General features: G+C 36.9%; 1 protein-coding gene across 7 annotated transcripts in view; it reads right to left on the bottom strand.

Annotated features, from left to right (window-relative positions):
* The window catches only part of LOC124596599 (epsin-1), a 168,550-nt gene that overhangs the window by 66,579 nt on the left and 87,575 nt on the right, over positions 1-14,396 (bottom strand). For 5 of the 7 annotated variants that reach the window (XM_047135795.1, XM_047135801.1, XM_047135799.1 and 2 more), the window contains exon 8: positions 3,845-4,022. In XM_047135795.1, coding sequence (XP_046991751.1) covers positions 3,845-4,022 — 178 coding nt within the window. The remainder of the gene's footprint in view (positions 1-3,844; positions 4,023-14,396) is intronic. The other 2 variants (XM_047135800.1, XM_047135802.1) reach the window with 1 other exon arrangement.

Below are 14,396 nucleotides of genomic sequence, written 5' to 3'. Positions count from 1 at the left end.
TAATCTTCATGAAGTGTGCAGTAATAGATAGGTTAATTCCTTTCCCAATATGCATCGATCCACATATCTGCCATAACCTTTCTACACACTTTTAGTTACCACTGCTTACATAGAAACTGGTAATATTTCAGAACTAACCCTTGTTGCACACATGCGTCTTCAGATATGTGGTGATGGACCTGCAATGCAGGAGAACAGAGCGCTTGCCACTTCCAAACACTGCTAATCATCATCTTTTGAACTCCAGACGTGTTCATTCAAATCAAGTTTCACTTTGATGCTATACTTTGATTCATGTTCATGCGCCATGCTACTGCAGCGGGCAACTGGCAAGGGGAAGGCCTCAGCCATGGCCAAATGATTAGGATCATATTTGGCAGGTCATTTGTGCAAAACCTAAAATGATAGATATTTTCGCTCCATCATCTCCCCTCACATGGATTGCAAACAGGTGTGCAGATTGTGTCTTATTACTTCAATCATGCAAGTTGGTTGATCCTTGCCATCGAAAAACCTTCTATCGTACAGTACTGCTCTCTTCACTCCAAGAATCCATTATCGATCAAAACTTGTTATCAGCATTGTATATTTTTAAATTGTTCTCAAGATATGTTTATTTAATTCCATATGTCGATTTATTGATTTTGGACCAACTGATATAAAAATTTTTAACGAGTTGGTTTAACAACTGACCTCTTCATAGTTCCTTATAAACACAGGAAAATTACAAACAACAATATTCTAGACACTGTTTTGGAATTTTGCACCAGGTACGAATGCATTTTTTGTGTATACTGCCAATGAAAAGGGGTTTTTCCCCCCTCCCTTATGTCATAATATGTATTGAATGCTTGTCTTCACAATACTCTCACTCAGAATATTGGTTTCATAAAATTATGCTTAAAATTTTATTCTTTACTAATCCACGTGATGAAAAATTTATTTCCCTGCCTTGTTACTTTTCCTTATTGATTTACTTACCTTATTACCCTTCCTATTCCTGTACATTTCATGAGGGTGGGTGGAGTATTTGGTACTTTACCACAGGTTTCCCAGCCCGAATGCCCTGGTTGCTACGCCAGCGGTGCCTTATTTTCACAGCTTGAAGGTTATGGATACATAATGAGCAGTCAAAAAAGTCTCTTTCCCCCATTTCTATGGATTTGCAAACATTATACACAAAGAAAAATGCTTAGTTTTGAATTACCTATTGATCTCGTCAGTTGTGAGTCGCTTGCATGTCATGAACTTTAGGGCTGGTTTTCTCAAAAACAGGGCTAGTTGAGCCAAAACATCTTCCAGTCTTTCATTTTAGGTTGTCAACAGGTGACCAGCCCAATCAAAACCAAATCGGTTAGCCATGTCTTTGCCTCTCTCTTGTGAGTGGCAATCAAGTAACTATGGTAGGTGGTTGGGCCATTTGAGCATGCAATGCTTGAATGAATCTAAAGGAAGTCGAGTGCAATAGCTCCCTGAACCCAAAGGAAAAAATTCCTGGATTTTCTGGCTAAAAATATACTTTTTACCAGGTGAAAAAGCACCGTACCCCAGATGAAAGTAGATTTTTTTCTGTCTTACAAGACGATATAGTTTCCCTCTGCAACTGTAAAACTTATAAATCCTCTGAACTGTAAAGATTCCATACAATGTTGTAGAATTTCCTAGCACTTTAGGAAACAAAACCAACAAAAAAAGCAATGCATTTCGGAAGGATCTCTGAATGCGGCAACATGTACACCGCGCATTTCTTATTACGAATGTATAAATACGAATTCCACCAAATACAGCACGGTAGCTTCTGAAGCACTGAAACAGGGATTGTAATGCGCTTTTGTCAGCCAGTCATAGCTCACATTCATGATCTAGCCAGTCAACGACAGCAGATATTGAGAGCATAGGACATGTGATGTAGTCAATAGCAATGTCACTCTTTAAGTAGCACAAACACACAAATAGGAAAAATTTGTGGTTTGAATTAATGCACATAAAGCACAGCTACCAGAAAAGCTAAGCTTTCACATACAATATTAGTCACCAAAAATTCTGTGCTGTTTTTTTCAGAGGGTGTGGCTAGGTAGGATTCTAAGAGCACAGCTTAAATTGCAACAACTGAATATTTCTGAAACGAGACTTATAAATTTCACTGCACTGAACATTCTGTGGGTGGCTGAATACATGTTACATAAAGTACTTCAACTTTTCCAGAGAAAAGCCAATACGTGTGAAATTGCTCAAGAACTCATCTCACACCTTTTTCAAGTGTAATTATACTTTTTGCCATCATCATTTCACAATTTGTAATGTATGAAAGAACTAAAATACAATAAACTAACCTTGAAGCATAGTCTATTTTAATGTGTGTTACCCTTTAACATATATCAAACACAAATGTGCCATTAAAATTTTAAATAATGGCTGATCTTCTGGGCCCAAAATTTTTCTAAGCGGTGGGTCATCAAAGTGTTAAGTTCTGAATGAGAGCCAAACACTCCAAGACTCTAGAAATTCATCACAAATTCTCACACATACCATAATTCATCTTGCGTAAACAGAAATTTACTTTGAAAGTAATGCATTTCAAACCATCATTCGCAATATTTTCCCATGACCTCTTACAAATATTAACAGTTGTGATGTCACACTCATCTAAAGCAGTTTGTTTTTACAAAGTATTGTACCATCTCTGTCCTAAATCCTCCAACATATTTTCTTTGCAACTAAAGTTTTATTTTGGGGTTATTCTTTCATTTATGTTTTACTGCTGCAGTATTATTCTACAGTGGCAAGTGTAAGTAAAATTCTTTGTTAGAGTATCACTTCTAGTCAGTCAAAGTTACAAAAATATAACTGAAAACTAGAACAAGGAAAAATTCCCAAAACTTTAAAACATTCCCGGGATTTCTCTGGATGAAAATATTCCCGTGTTTTCCCAGATTTCCTGGGGCATATACACCTTGTACTGAAATCTGCCAGGCTTTTGCGTAGCACATGCCCTGAGCAATTCGAGTGAGCATCAAATGCCTGATGCTGATCTCTAATAGGAAGACCATATCAGTTTACGGGACCCAACATGTTTGAACATTTTCTATCTTTGTACCCGTATAAAACCCCTTCATTACTCACTGTTCTGAGTTTACGCCTCCCTTCACCCTCCTAAAATATGGGTCCCTATCCACTGTGTGGTCTGACTGACTTGCTCTTCCTTTACTTTCTATCCTTTTGCAACCTACATCACTCTCCTCCTCACTGTAGGGACTAATAGCCCCAAAAGCTAGGATAGTTTTTTTTGCACTTTCGTGTGTGTCTATCAGTAATACTAAGAACTTGGAGTCCTCAAGGTAAGTACTGGTTAGCCATTCCGCAAGACAACAAATTTATCCACGAAAACAATGGTTAAGCTTGGCAATCCAACTGTGGAAAGAGCCAAAGGATGTGCAGTTGACACTAGTGTAAGCGTGAATATTGCGATTCAGGAAAGAGGTTATGCACTGGAGCTGGTGAGAGAGACAATGTGAAGAGAAAGCAAGTCAGAAGGTTTCAGGGATATATCATTTTGAATTTTTTTGTCAAACAAGATCAAGATACAAACCACTCAACTTCTATGTGTGCCCAAAATGTCAGTTCAACAGTGATTAATAATACTCAGGTAGTCATCAGATTGTTAGTGGTAAACAGTGAATAAGAATCTTTTGGTGGATTCAGTTCATATTGTGGATAACATCTAATTTTCAGTGAGAAGGATACAGAAATGTAGAAAAAAAGCTGTGCTCTAGTAAACTCCACAGTAAACATGTTATTAACAGTTATTATACAAGTTTGTCTGACAATTTTGAAGGTCACTTACTTGAACTCTTCTTCTGACTGTGATAAAGCAAGTTGTAGCCTGACATCGTCTGAACGGCGTCGCTGTTCCTCTTGTTCAGCTTCCTCGCGAGACATGGCCAGAGCTAGCTGTAGCTGCAGTTCTTCCTCGCCCACTGTCTGTGGCCGTGCCGTTTCCAATTCTGAAGAAGAGGGCCCACCTATAACACACGAACAGTGTACAAATTGCCTACTGTGTACACGGACTGCACATTATACCTAAATTACTTATGCACTTATTCAGAATAGAAGAGCTTACATGGCTCAGATACTTGCTAAAGAAAAACAATGCCAAATTCTCCATCATCGAAGCATGAGGAGGAATGGTATAGCTTGCAACAAAATATATTAACTATAAATCTGTTTTGTCTTTGTAATAAATGAATGCAAAATATTTTTTGTGTTGGTCTCCTTTTTCTGTTAGCTGCACAAATTTTTAAGAAAAGAACTAGCTTCTTAAAAGCACTATGAAACAATAGTTAACATTAGTTTGGTCATCAATAATTTTAAATGCAAGAAAACTTAAAAGTGAATGTTTTACTTTTCAATTTTTGGTGGTTACTCTAATAACACTGTGTGTAAATCATCCTGATAACCATTCAAGAGTGTCGAAATGGTTAACTGAAGTACACAATTACAGCACACAATTCATATAGAGTTGCTATCAGTCTTTGAGAAAAAGCACATTCAAAACCGAACTTACACATCATTTCAAAGTATTCGTCTCCACAGTTTATGCGTCAATGTGTTCATTCAAACCAGAAAGTGAATCATTTACAAAATAACTCACTGTGACGATGTACAATAATGCTTTATCATGTAAACCCAACCCACTTTTGGGTACTCAGCAATGTCCACACATGGTTTCTTTCTCTTTTGTGTAGTGAGAGAAATTATATGGCACTATATACAGCTGTTAGGATTCATACAGAAGAATCAGCATTCAGGTTGCCTTACGAAACGTGTGCCTTAAGTGCACTTCTGATTTTGTACATGCCTTTTGTGAAGTAGTTACTTGCAAAGAATGAAGTTGATATTGTCTCACCCAAACTTTTTGTTTGGTAGTCATAATTAGGGAAGAGAGACATTTAACTGTCAATCTATGTGTCAAATACTGATTTGACATCACTGACTTTGTATCATTCAAATAGCTTTTCACACATGCTGAATCTTGTTCCTCAATTAGAAAGAACTGTAGGCTGTCCTGACATGAAAAGTCATGCAAAATCTTATAATTTAATCATTCTCAAAGAACAAAAGCCACTGTTCTCAATAATGGATCTTGGTGGGTGTCTGGATCAAATATCATTTTCAAGATAATCTCTTAAATATCTAAATCTGTTGACCAAAAATGGGTCATGGCAAGGTCAGGAGAATACCCAAGTGCTACATGCAAACACTAAAGGTGGAGAGTTACAATTTGAAAACACAATGAAACCTCAAGTGGAAATACTTCTTTTAGACACTGTAACTGACAGCAACTGAACAGCTTGCAGTGACTATGGTGTTTCTTGCAGCACACTATTTAAACATTCTGCTGTAAAATGTTATCCTTAAAAAAAAAATCACAATCCAGCAATTTTTAAACATTTTAGGGTAACTTTTCATATAAAGAGGCAGCTTCAACAGAATATAAAGAGGCAGCTTCAACAGAAACACAATTCATTTTTACAATTTGAACAGTATAAAATGATGAGGCAATATAATGCAAGCAAACTAAATATGTGAAACTATAGAAAGATTGCATGACACTATAAGCAAGAAAAAGTGCATTATGGTTAATATTTCAAGAACCAACAACAATACATTAATATGTATGATACAATGTATAACTATAGACAAATGTATGTGAACAAAAAATATGCAAAGAGAGATAATGAGATAATACAGCTATAGTTACAAATTTTGAGAAATATAATAATAAAGCTAGCAAAAGTAATATTATACAAAATGGTTGTTGAAAGGATATGTTATTTAAAGTGAGCTAACACTCACCAGACAGTTGATATTGTGAAGTGGCAGCACACGCATAGGAAAGAACAGATTAGATTAACATTCCCAGTTTTGTGGAATAATCAGAGGTAGTAAAGTAGTGCTGAAACACTTATGAAATTACATGATAAGAACTGTTTTAACAGAAAAGAGAGAAGAGATGTGTAAATTTTAATATATATATACATAAAGATGATGTGACTTGCCAAATGAAAGTGCTGGCAGGTCGACAGACACACAAACAAACACAAACAAACATACACACAAAATTCAAGCTTTCACAACAAACAGTTGCCTCATCAGGAAAGAGGGAAGGAGAGGGAAAGACGAAAGGATGTGGGTTTTAAGGGAGAGGGTAAGGAGTCATTCCAATCCCGGGAGCGGAAAGACTTGCCTTAGGGGGAAAAAAGGACGGGTATACACTCGCACACACACACATATCCATCCACACATATACAGACACAAGCAGACATATTTAAAGACAAATTTGTCTTTAAATATGTCTGCTTGTGTCTGTATATGTGTGGATGGATATGTGTGTGTGTGCGCGCGAGTGTATACCCGTCCTTTTTTCCCCCTAAGGTAAGTCTTTCCGCTCCCGGGATTGGAATGACTTCTTACCCTCTCCCTTAAAACCCACATCCTTTCGTCTTTCCCTCCCCTTCCCTCTTTCCTGATGAGGCAACAGTTTGTTGCGAAAGCTTGAATTTTGTGTGTATGTTTGTGTGTCTGTCGACCTGCCAGCACGTTCATTTGGTAAGTCACATCATCTTTGTTTTTAGATATATTTTTCCTACGTGGAATGTTTCCCTCTATTATAACTATATATATGTGTGTGTGTGTGTGTGTGTGTGTGTGTGTGTGTGTGTGTGTGTAGGGAAACAAGTACAGGCGAAGACAAGTTTTAAGTAACTACCCATCTGGCTGTGACCATCAAACTTGATGACAGTGTTAGTCTCTCTCTCTCTCTCTCTCTCTCTCTCTCTCTCTCTCTCTCTCTCTTTCTCCCCCCCCCCCCCAAATCTCCTTAATCACCCCTCAATATGAGTCATTTTTCCCAATCATGGATGACTTAGCAGAGACCTTGGTTATAGTAGTCAACATTTTGAATGATCGGGAAATGTTCTATCTCGAAAATAATCTTGTTGTTACTCTGGAAATTCCGACTACACAATTGTTGCTTCATCTGAAGGAAGATTAAGTCACAGGATCCTACAATAGGAGGATCTGGGAAATGAGACCAAATCTGATAAGCAAAGAAGTAGCCTCTGAGACTGTGTCCTGTGCAAAATAAGCTGAGCATCATCCTTGAGCAAAAACACCCCCTTGTACAGCTTCCCCTAACAGCTTGCTGTACACACGTCAGGAAATTTTGGCAGTACGTATCTGTGACAGTTTGCATCCCTACCAGCATAATCTGTTAGCACTACACCATGGCAATCCACCCCCCGTGATACACCCAGAACATGGTGATTAGGCGGGCTAAAGAAGTCATGTGGATTGGCCTGACACAGCTAAAACAATTTCACTGAAGCCTCAGTTCAGCAGGATTTTTTAAAATCAATATCAGCAGTTGTGGAATCTAGTGGGCAGGCACAATTTTCCTTTTCAAAATGTTGTTCATGATGTTGAAAACTGATCCATGATTGAATTTACTTTTTGCTCTACTGCCTCGATTGTGGTCTTTAAGCAGCAGGAATTGTACTTTTCATGCGATTACTGGTTCTTCCAAGAGAGATGGTTAGCCACTTCATTCTTTCATTCAGACTTGTTCAACTAAACTGGGAGTGTCTGTGCCACCTAACCACTGTGTCCCAATAAGATTGTGCATTGTTGCTGTAAACTTTCACCAATTCCACACAGACACTTGCTGTATTATTTCCCTTTAAATATAGAAAAATAATTACTGTATGATACAGCACTTTATCAAAGGGTAGTGCCATTTTATTTTGCATTCTCTTGCCACGTTCTACAGTACTATGGCATAGGGATTTCAATGTGTACCAGGACTGCAGACACATACCTGTAAACAAACAAAAAATTAATTACATAACTAATTTTTTTACATTGATAATCAAAACTTTATGACTACTGCTCACATACTACCAGCAATTACAATAATGCTAAGGATTGGAAAAAAATATAATGTTTGCACCCAATGGTGCTATGTAGTTTAACATTACATAAATTTATGCACGTAAAAGTACTATCCACAAAAACATTGTTGATCCCCTATTATGACATAAAACATACAGCTACATTTTCAATGATTATTTAGTGTTTACAGTGCAATCACTGGTAAATGTTCCTTCTATTAACAACTGACTTAAATTTACTTTCCTTCTTCGTATTTGAATGTTTAATCAATTTTTCATTTAGACATTTTATAAGTTTTCTCTGATGAACCTGCCTGGATAGGTGCACATAATAGAATGGCATTCCCAGGATTCACTTAAGTGCGGTCACCAGATCAAACCAACCAGACAGATTAACTATGAGGGCCAGGGCACCAGGCAGCCTGTATGCAGTTTCCACACATCTGACTAGCTGAATACTGGATGGGTACCCAGATCTGTTCTGTTACACAATACGCGAACATTTAGGAAACATTTACATACTTTCACATACGATAACACTAGATGCAGATACAGTATAACCAAACTTTTACTTTCCCAGAATTAGCATTTTTCCCGTCATTTACAACATTTTTTTATCACTCTCATCAAATTTCCTATGTCCACAATGTTAATTCACACCCGATTTTGTGTCAAAATATTTATAATTTTCCCGCGATTTACAAAAAAATGTTAGTGGAAAAAAAACTGACGTAAAATGATGCTGGCATGATGTTGGCCTCAAGAAGTGTTTCCAAATATTATGTGGTTAAGTTTCTTGACACCAGGGTGCTCTGCTTATTGGATTTAAGCTGGTAAACACGTAAAAGTTTGAACAATTCATGCTGTAGCTCCTGCCGCTGCCAAACTCTACTCTGCATGGTGGTTGCTGGGTTCATACAAATAAAGTTATCATGACCAATCACAACCATTTCCAAACTGTCTCTACAGTGCATGCACAGTTTTGTGATTGTTTTAACCGTCATCACGCCTCTGTCAACTATGTTTAGCGTTTCGTCTTTTGGCCGCTTGTAGTGCTAGTTGACACCTTCGTTCAGTTTTGTGTTGCTCAAATGTTTTTGGTTTAAACACAGCGCGAATTACGCATATTCCCATGCTGAGCAAGACATGTTTCAAGGATACGTTCTCATCGTTAAGTGAAATATTTACATATGTATTTTTTGTGATGTTACTACAGTTCTAGAGATGCACATCATCACATATGCCAACACCATACAAAATACTTATGTAAATATTTGCGCTTGATATCGAGAAAAAATTCTCGAAACGCACTGTGCTAAGCATGAAAAAATATCTAACTGATGCAATGCTACATTACTTAAATAATGAACGACAGCTGAAGGTGTTCCAAAAGCATCGATAATGACGTATGACATTGAGTCAAATGTTTCTGCGTCCCAATTAACAGTTCTCATTATATTGGCAGTTTTCATTAGATAATAAACCATTATCAGATAATAAACAAGTCCCTGACATGAGTATTTTGATGCATTTTATGTGCACAAACAAAGTGTGAAAACGCAAGGGGGGATCCTATACATAACTGTTACAGCTTAAAACATTATTTCCCACATTTTACGCCATTTTTAAGTCCCCTGAAAAGTGTAAAAGTGGGAGTACAAAAATTCGGTCTGGCCCAGGAAGCTGAGTGGTGGTGGAGTGACTGGAAGGGCCATCCTCTACAGTTAACATTGCCACACCTGGCAATTAATATGCAGACCCCATGAAGACAAGGGATAAAAGCCAGGAAAAAGAAGAATATAAGTACTAAAAGAAGAATATAAGTATTCTCAGACAACAAGTTTCAATTACTGGCATTAATTTACTTTAGCTGTTCTGACAGTTTAACTGGGTCACTGACATTACTCCACATAATGTTATATTGATAATATTCAATTCAAGTAATTTTTATTTGAAGATGGGGGGCAGACATCTACAAAGAGGATAACTAACAAGCATCAAAACCGTAGATGCAACCAGTTTGAGCATGTTAAGTTAAATAATGGTCTCCAAATTTGTAATGCAACAGACTGTTCATGGAGCTAGTAGTTGAGTGTTTTATTTTTAATCCTTTATATGTTTATGGTCAATATTTTAACCACATCACATAAGGTTCAAAATTTCTGAAATCTGTTACCTGTAAATGATTCTGTAGTATTCAACTACTGCGTGGTAACAATCTGTGGTCAACAAAGCAACTACAATGAACTTGCACTGTATTGTCAAGACGGAAGCACTTGTATTTTCTGGTTGATAAAGTAACCACAAAGCACTCTCAGTTTCAGTGCATGGAGTGTGTCAATTTTGCTGGTAAATCTTTACATTTACAAAATTAAGTCAATTTATTATGGTTTTATAGTGTAATGCAGTAATCTGTCTCCAGTTACACTGTATCTAGAGCAAATTTCTGAAATTACTTTTGCCCTTGTGTGTGTGTGTGTGTGTGTGTGTGAGAGTGAGAGTGAGAGAGAGAGAGATGTATAAACCTCATTTTTCCTTGAGTTAACATAATACTTCAATTGTAAACAAATACTTCTGTGCAAGTTGTATTACATAGTTATGAAAGCTCAGTATTTATTTGACACTTACACTTGTCAAACAGTTTCTAAAATATAGCATTGTGCTCAGATGTTAAAGGCAATTCTACAGAAGCTGATTCAGATGTTAGTATAGCAAGATCAGCTTTTGTGAGCAGAGAGTGGCATAGAGGACGGGAAGTTGTAGTAGTAGTAGTAGTAGTAGTAGTAGTAGTAGTATGCAGTGCACAGAGAGTGCTGAATTTTGCTGTAAGGCTTCACATTTACAAAAGTAATCTACTTGCAATATAGATATGTTAACAACAATGTTACTCCAGTTTCACTGCACACAGTGCAAATCACTGTGAAATGAGATTTTTTTGTCTCATGTGGGCAAAAATACATACATAATCTTAATTTCCCACAAATTTACCATAATACAGTACGACCTCAATAATCCAGCATGTTCAGGGATCTGTCAATGTCAGATTATCAAATATGCCAAATTATCGAGGTTCTTTTAAAAAGCTATTAAAAACTGTAGCACTATCTAAAGAAACAAGTAAACTAACTTATTTACCGAAGACAACAGAAGTGGTTACAGAATAAAAAACTGAAATGCATACTACTTTTATGTAAAAACAAAACAGAATAAAAAGTTGAATACATTACTGCCCTATTTAAACGGTTTAAGGCTTAAAATTTTAGAAAAGTTTAATATACTTAATAATTTCTTGTACACCAGTTACTAAATAAAATAAGCAATACTGATTTGAAAAGATAAAGCAAGCTAATTAATAAAAACTATTACAAGGATTTGTGCAGTTAATTATCTTCAGGGACAGCACAGATATCCGAGGCTGTCGATGGCATGGAACGTAACAGTCTACTGCTAATGGTTTGAATGAAATTTTCTTCTAAGCCTTCTTGAACATTGCAAAAACTAACTTGTTTTTGGACTGAGCCACTTTCTTTAACAAAAATTATTGTTAAGATGTGCAAATTCAGGACATCAGAAGCATTGTACTGTTGGCTCGTCTCAGTGAATTTTACAAGAGTGCTTAAGGCTTCTGAAGCTTCAGTTCAAGAGATATGAGTTGTAGACATTTCTTCTTCATCATTCTCAGTTTCTGGTGCCTCTGTGGACTTAAGACTCTTCGCAGTATCATATCGTCAGTCATCCCATCTTCAATACCTAAATTTTTGATAACGTCAATCCATTCGTCAACTTCTCCTGCTAAAAACGCACTCAGTTGATTATTTAATGCACAATTTCTCACTCATACAATTCTAGAGTGATCAGTTATCACCTCATAATCATTTACACCTCTTTCCATCTCACCTTCTTCGATCAGTTTAGGCCACAGTTTTCTCCAGGCCCTGTGCAAAGTGGGATATTTTACAGAGGTCCAAGCAATTGCAGCTGTGAAAAGAGCATCTTTAATGTTAAAACTGAGTTGGAACTCTTTATATTCTAAGCTTAGCAGCTTTTCCACAAACATTCCTCTGTACCTACACTTTAAATTCTTTATGACCCCTTGGTCCATGGGTTGACATAGTGATGTAACATTAACAGAAAGACATGTGTGAAAAATATTATCTGACACAAGCACCAATTCTGGAGGTTGAGCTCAAACTGTAAGGATGAGAGCCGCATTAGAATTTGTAGGTAGGCCTGTTTCTTTCAAAATTTTGTTTCACATCTGGAACGAAATGGTAAAAGAACCAGTCTTTGAACAACTCTGCTTTCATCCAGGCATTAGTCTGTGCACCTTAAGTAACCGGCATATGTGTCACAATTTTTAGAGGTCTAGGTTTCAGATATTTCCCAATCATAAACAAAGCTGTTTAATGACCACCTGAAGCACTTCCACATACTAAGGCAGTTATTCTGTCTTTATTCTTCTTAAAGTCCTTTGTGCTGTACTCCTCAGGTCCCATTGGGGTTGAATTTAGCAATCATTGCCATAACGGGACAGTCTCATCAGTGCCGAACTAAAAAATGAGGAAAAATTTTTGATGAGTGCCATACTATCAGGTCTGATGAATTATCAAGTGCCGGATTATTGCGGTCTTACTGTATTTCAATTGCAAACAAATGCACAAGTTATTTTACTTCCACATATTTCTGACATCTACTCACGAAATTATTCATCACATGACATAATTATCTTTGAGAAATGGAATTAACTGACACTCAGATATTATCCTTGCGTTACTGTAATGATTGCAGACTTGTTGTGGACACTTTATCCTTGTAGTGCTCCTCACAAACAGAAATCACACAGGGTTAAATCGGGGCTTCAAGTGAGCTACATATTGTTGCTAATAACTGCCATGGAGCACATCGTGAGTTGTATGCAAAGAAACACTTGCCATATGAGCCCTTACTGAATCCTGTTAAAAGACCAAGAACACGATGTTCTACTCTCTTACTCAATTAATTAAAAACAGTTGCTAAGTGTTTTGCACATATCTTCCACTGTTACCTGCATCATTAAAAAAAACTGGGCCTATTATTCTGTCACCACTAACTGTATACAACACTCCTATTGTTTGATCATTAAGCAGAGTAGGTCTATCAGCACTCCAACATTGACAGTTTGGGAATTCTCATACTTTTATAAATGAACCTAATATTGTCTGAAAACAGAATGAGGAAACGACCAATTTCACTGTCATACACTTGTTTCAGAAGCCATTTGCAAAATCTAATCCTGTGTGTGGCATCAATAGGTTTAAATTCGTGCACAACTGTTACTTGATATGGCTTTAGCCCAAGTAGCTTATCATCCCTTTGTACCGAGGTGCAAGAAATTTGCGTTTGCTGTGAAAGATGTCAAAGAGACTTTTTAGGCGAATTTTCCAGGCAGCTACAATGTCATCAAGATGAGTTCCTGAGAGCATTATGTCATCATTTCTTGCCATGAACACTTCCCATTTCATGAAAATTGCATCACAACTCTGAATTCAAACATCTGGAAACTTCTGTTCAAACTATCTCCAGACAATACAAGCAGACACTGTACGCTCATATGAATCATATATAAACACTTGTTGAGGAATGGAGTAATTTGACTTGCCATTGTTGCATTCGCAAGCTTCACTGCTACACTTGTGATGATTGTTTTACTGTTCAAATGACACTGGCTGAAATGGCACATAGTGCAGGATTAACAGGGAGACATGAGATGTATTCGGTCGAGCAGTGCGGCTCCGGTGGCCAGCACACAAAATCCCATGTGTGTGGTCGTAATAGAAATGGAACACCCTGCAGTTTCTGAATTATAACACTGCACTCAATAAATATTTTTAATCTGCCTTCTTGCTTCTACATCATATTTTACATACTTATACAACAATTGCAATCCCATAATATAAAGAAATGTTTCTCCTACAATTTAAGTCATAAAGCCATAAGGGGAACCCAGGATAGAACATATTCCTTTGAAAATGCGTTTGACATCAGCAGCTTCAATTTGGAGGAGGTCCATATGCAGAGAATGCTCACATAAGAACTTCCAGAGGCACCAGTGATCACCAAATGCAACTCAGTTTTGATGAAGTTGAGTCAAATAGTGTAGAATATATTTCTAATTCAGAATCAGATGCTAATATTTATAATATGCCTGCAGTTACTCCATATCAGCCAAAGTTTTCTATACAGAGAAAGAATCCAAGTTAATGCTAAAACATCACTCCTACCATTTGGTCCTAGAGTTTCTGCAAATTTTTTCCCCTCTAGAAATTTCTTGTCATTTTTCTGAGAGGAATTTCTTGATATGATAGCTTTAAAATCAAGTAAGTATGCATCACAGTGTGGAACATCTCTAAACCTCACATTAAAAGAGGTGTTGGCCGTCCAGTAGTGTTTGTAAATATTACATGGTTA

Source organism: Schistocerca americana, chromosome 2 (assembly GCF_021461395.2).
Source record: "Schistocerca americana isolate TAMUIC-IGC-003095 chromosome 2, iqSchAmer2.1, whole genome shotgun sequence".
NCBI lineage: Eukaryota > Metazoa > Arthropoda > Insecta > Orthoptera > Acrididae > Schistocerca > Schistocerca americana.
This window is presented reverse-complemented; position numbering and strand designations above follow the sequence as displayed.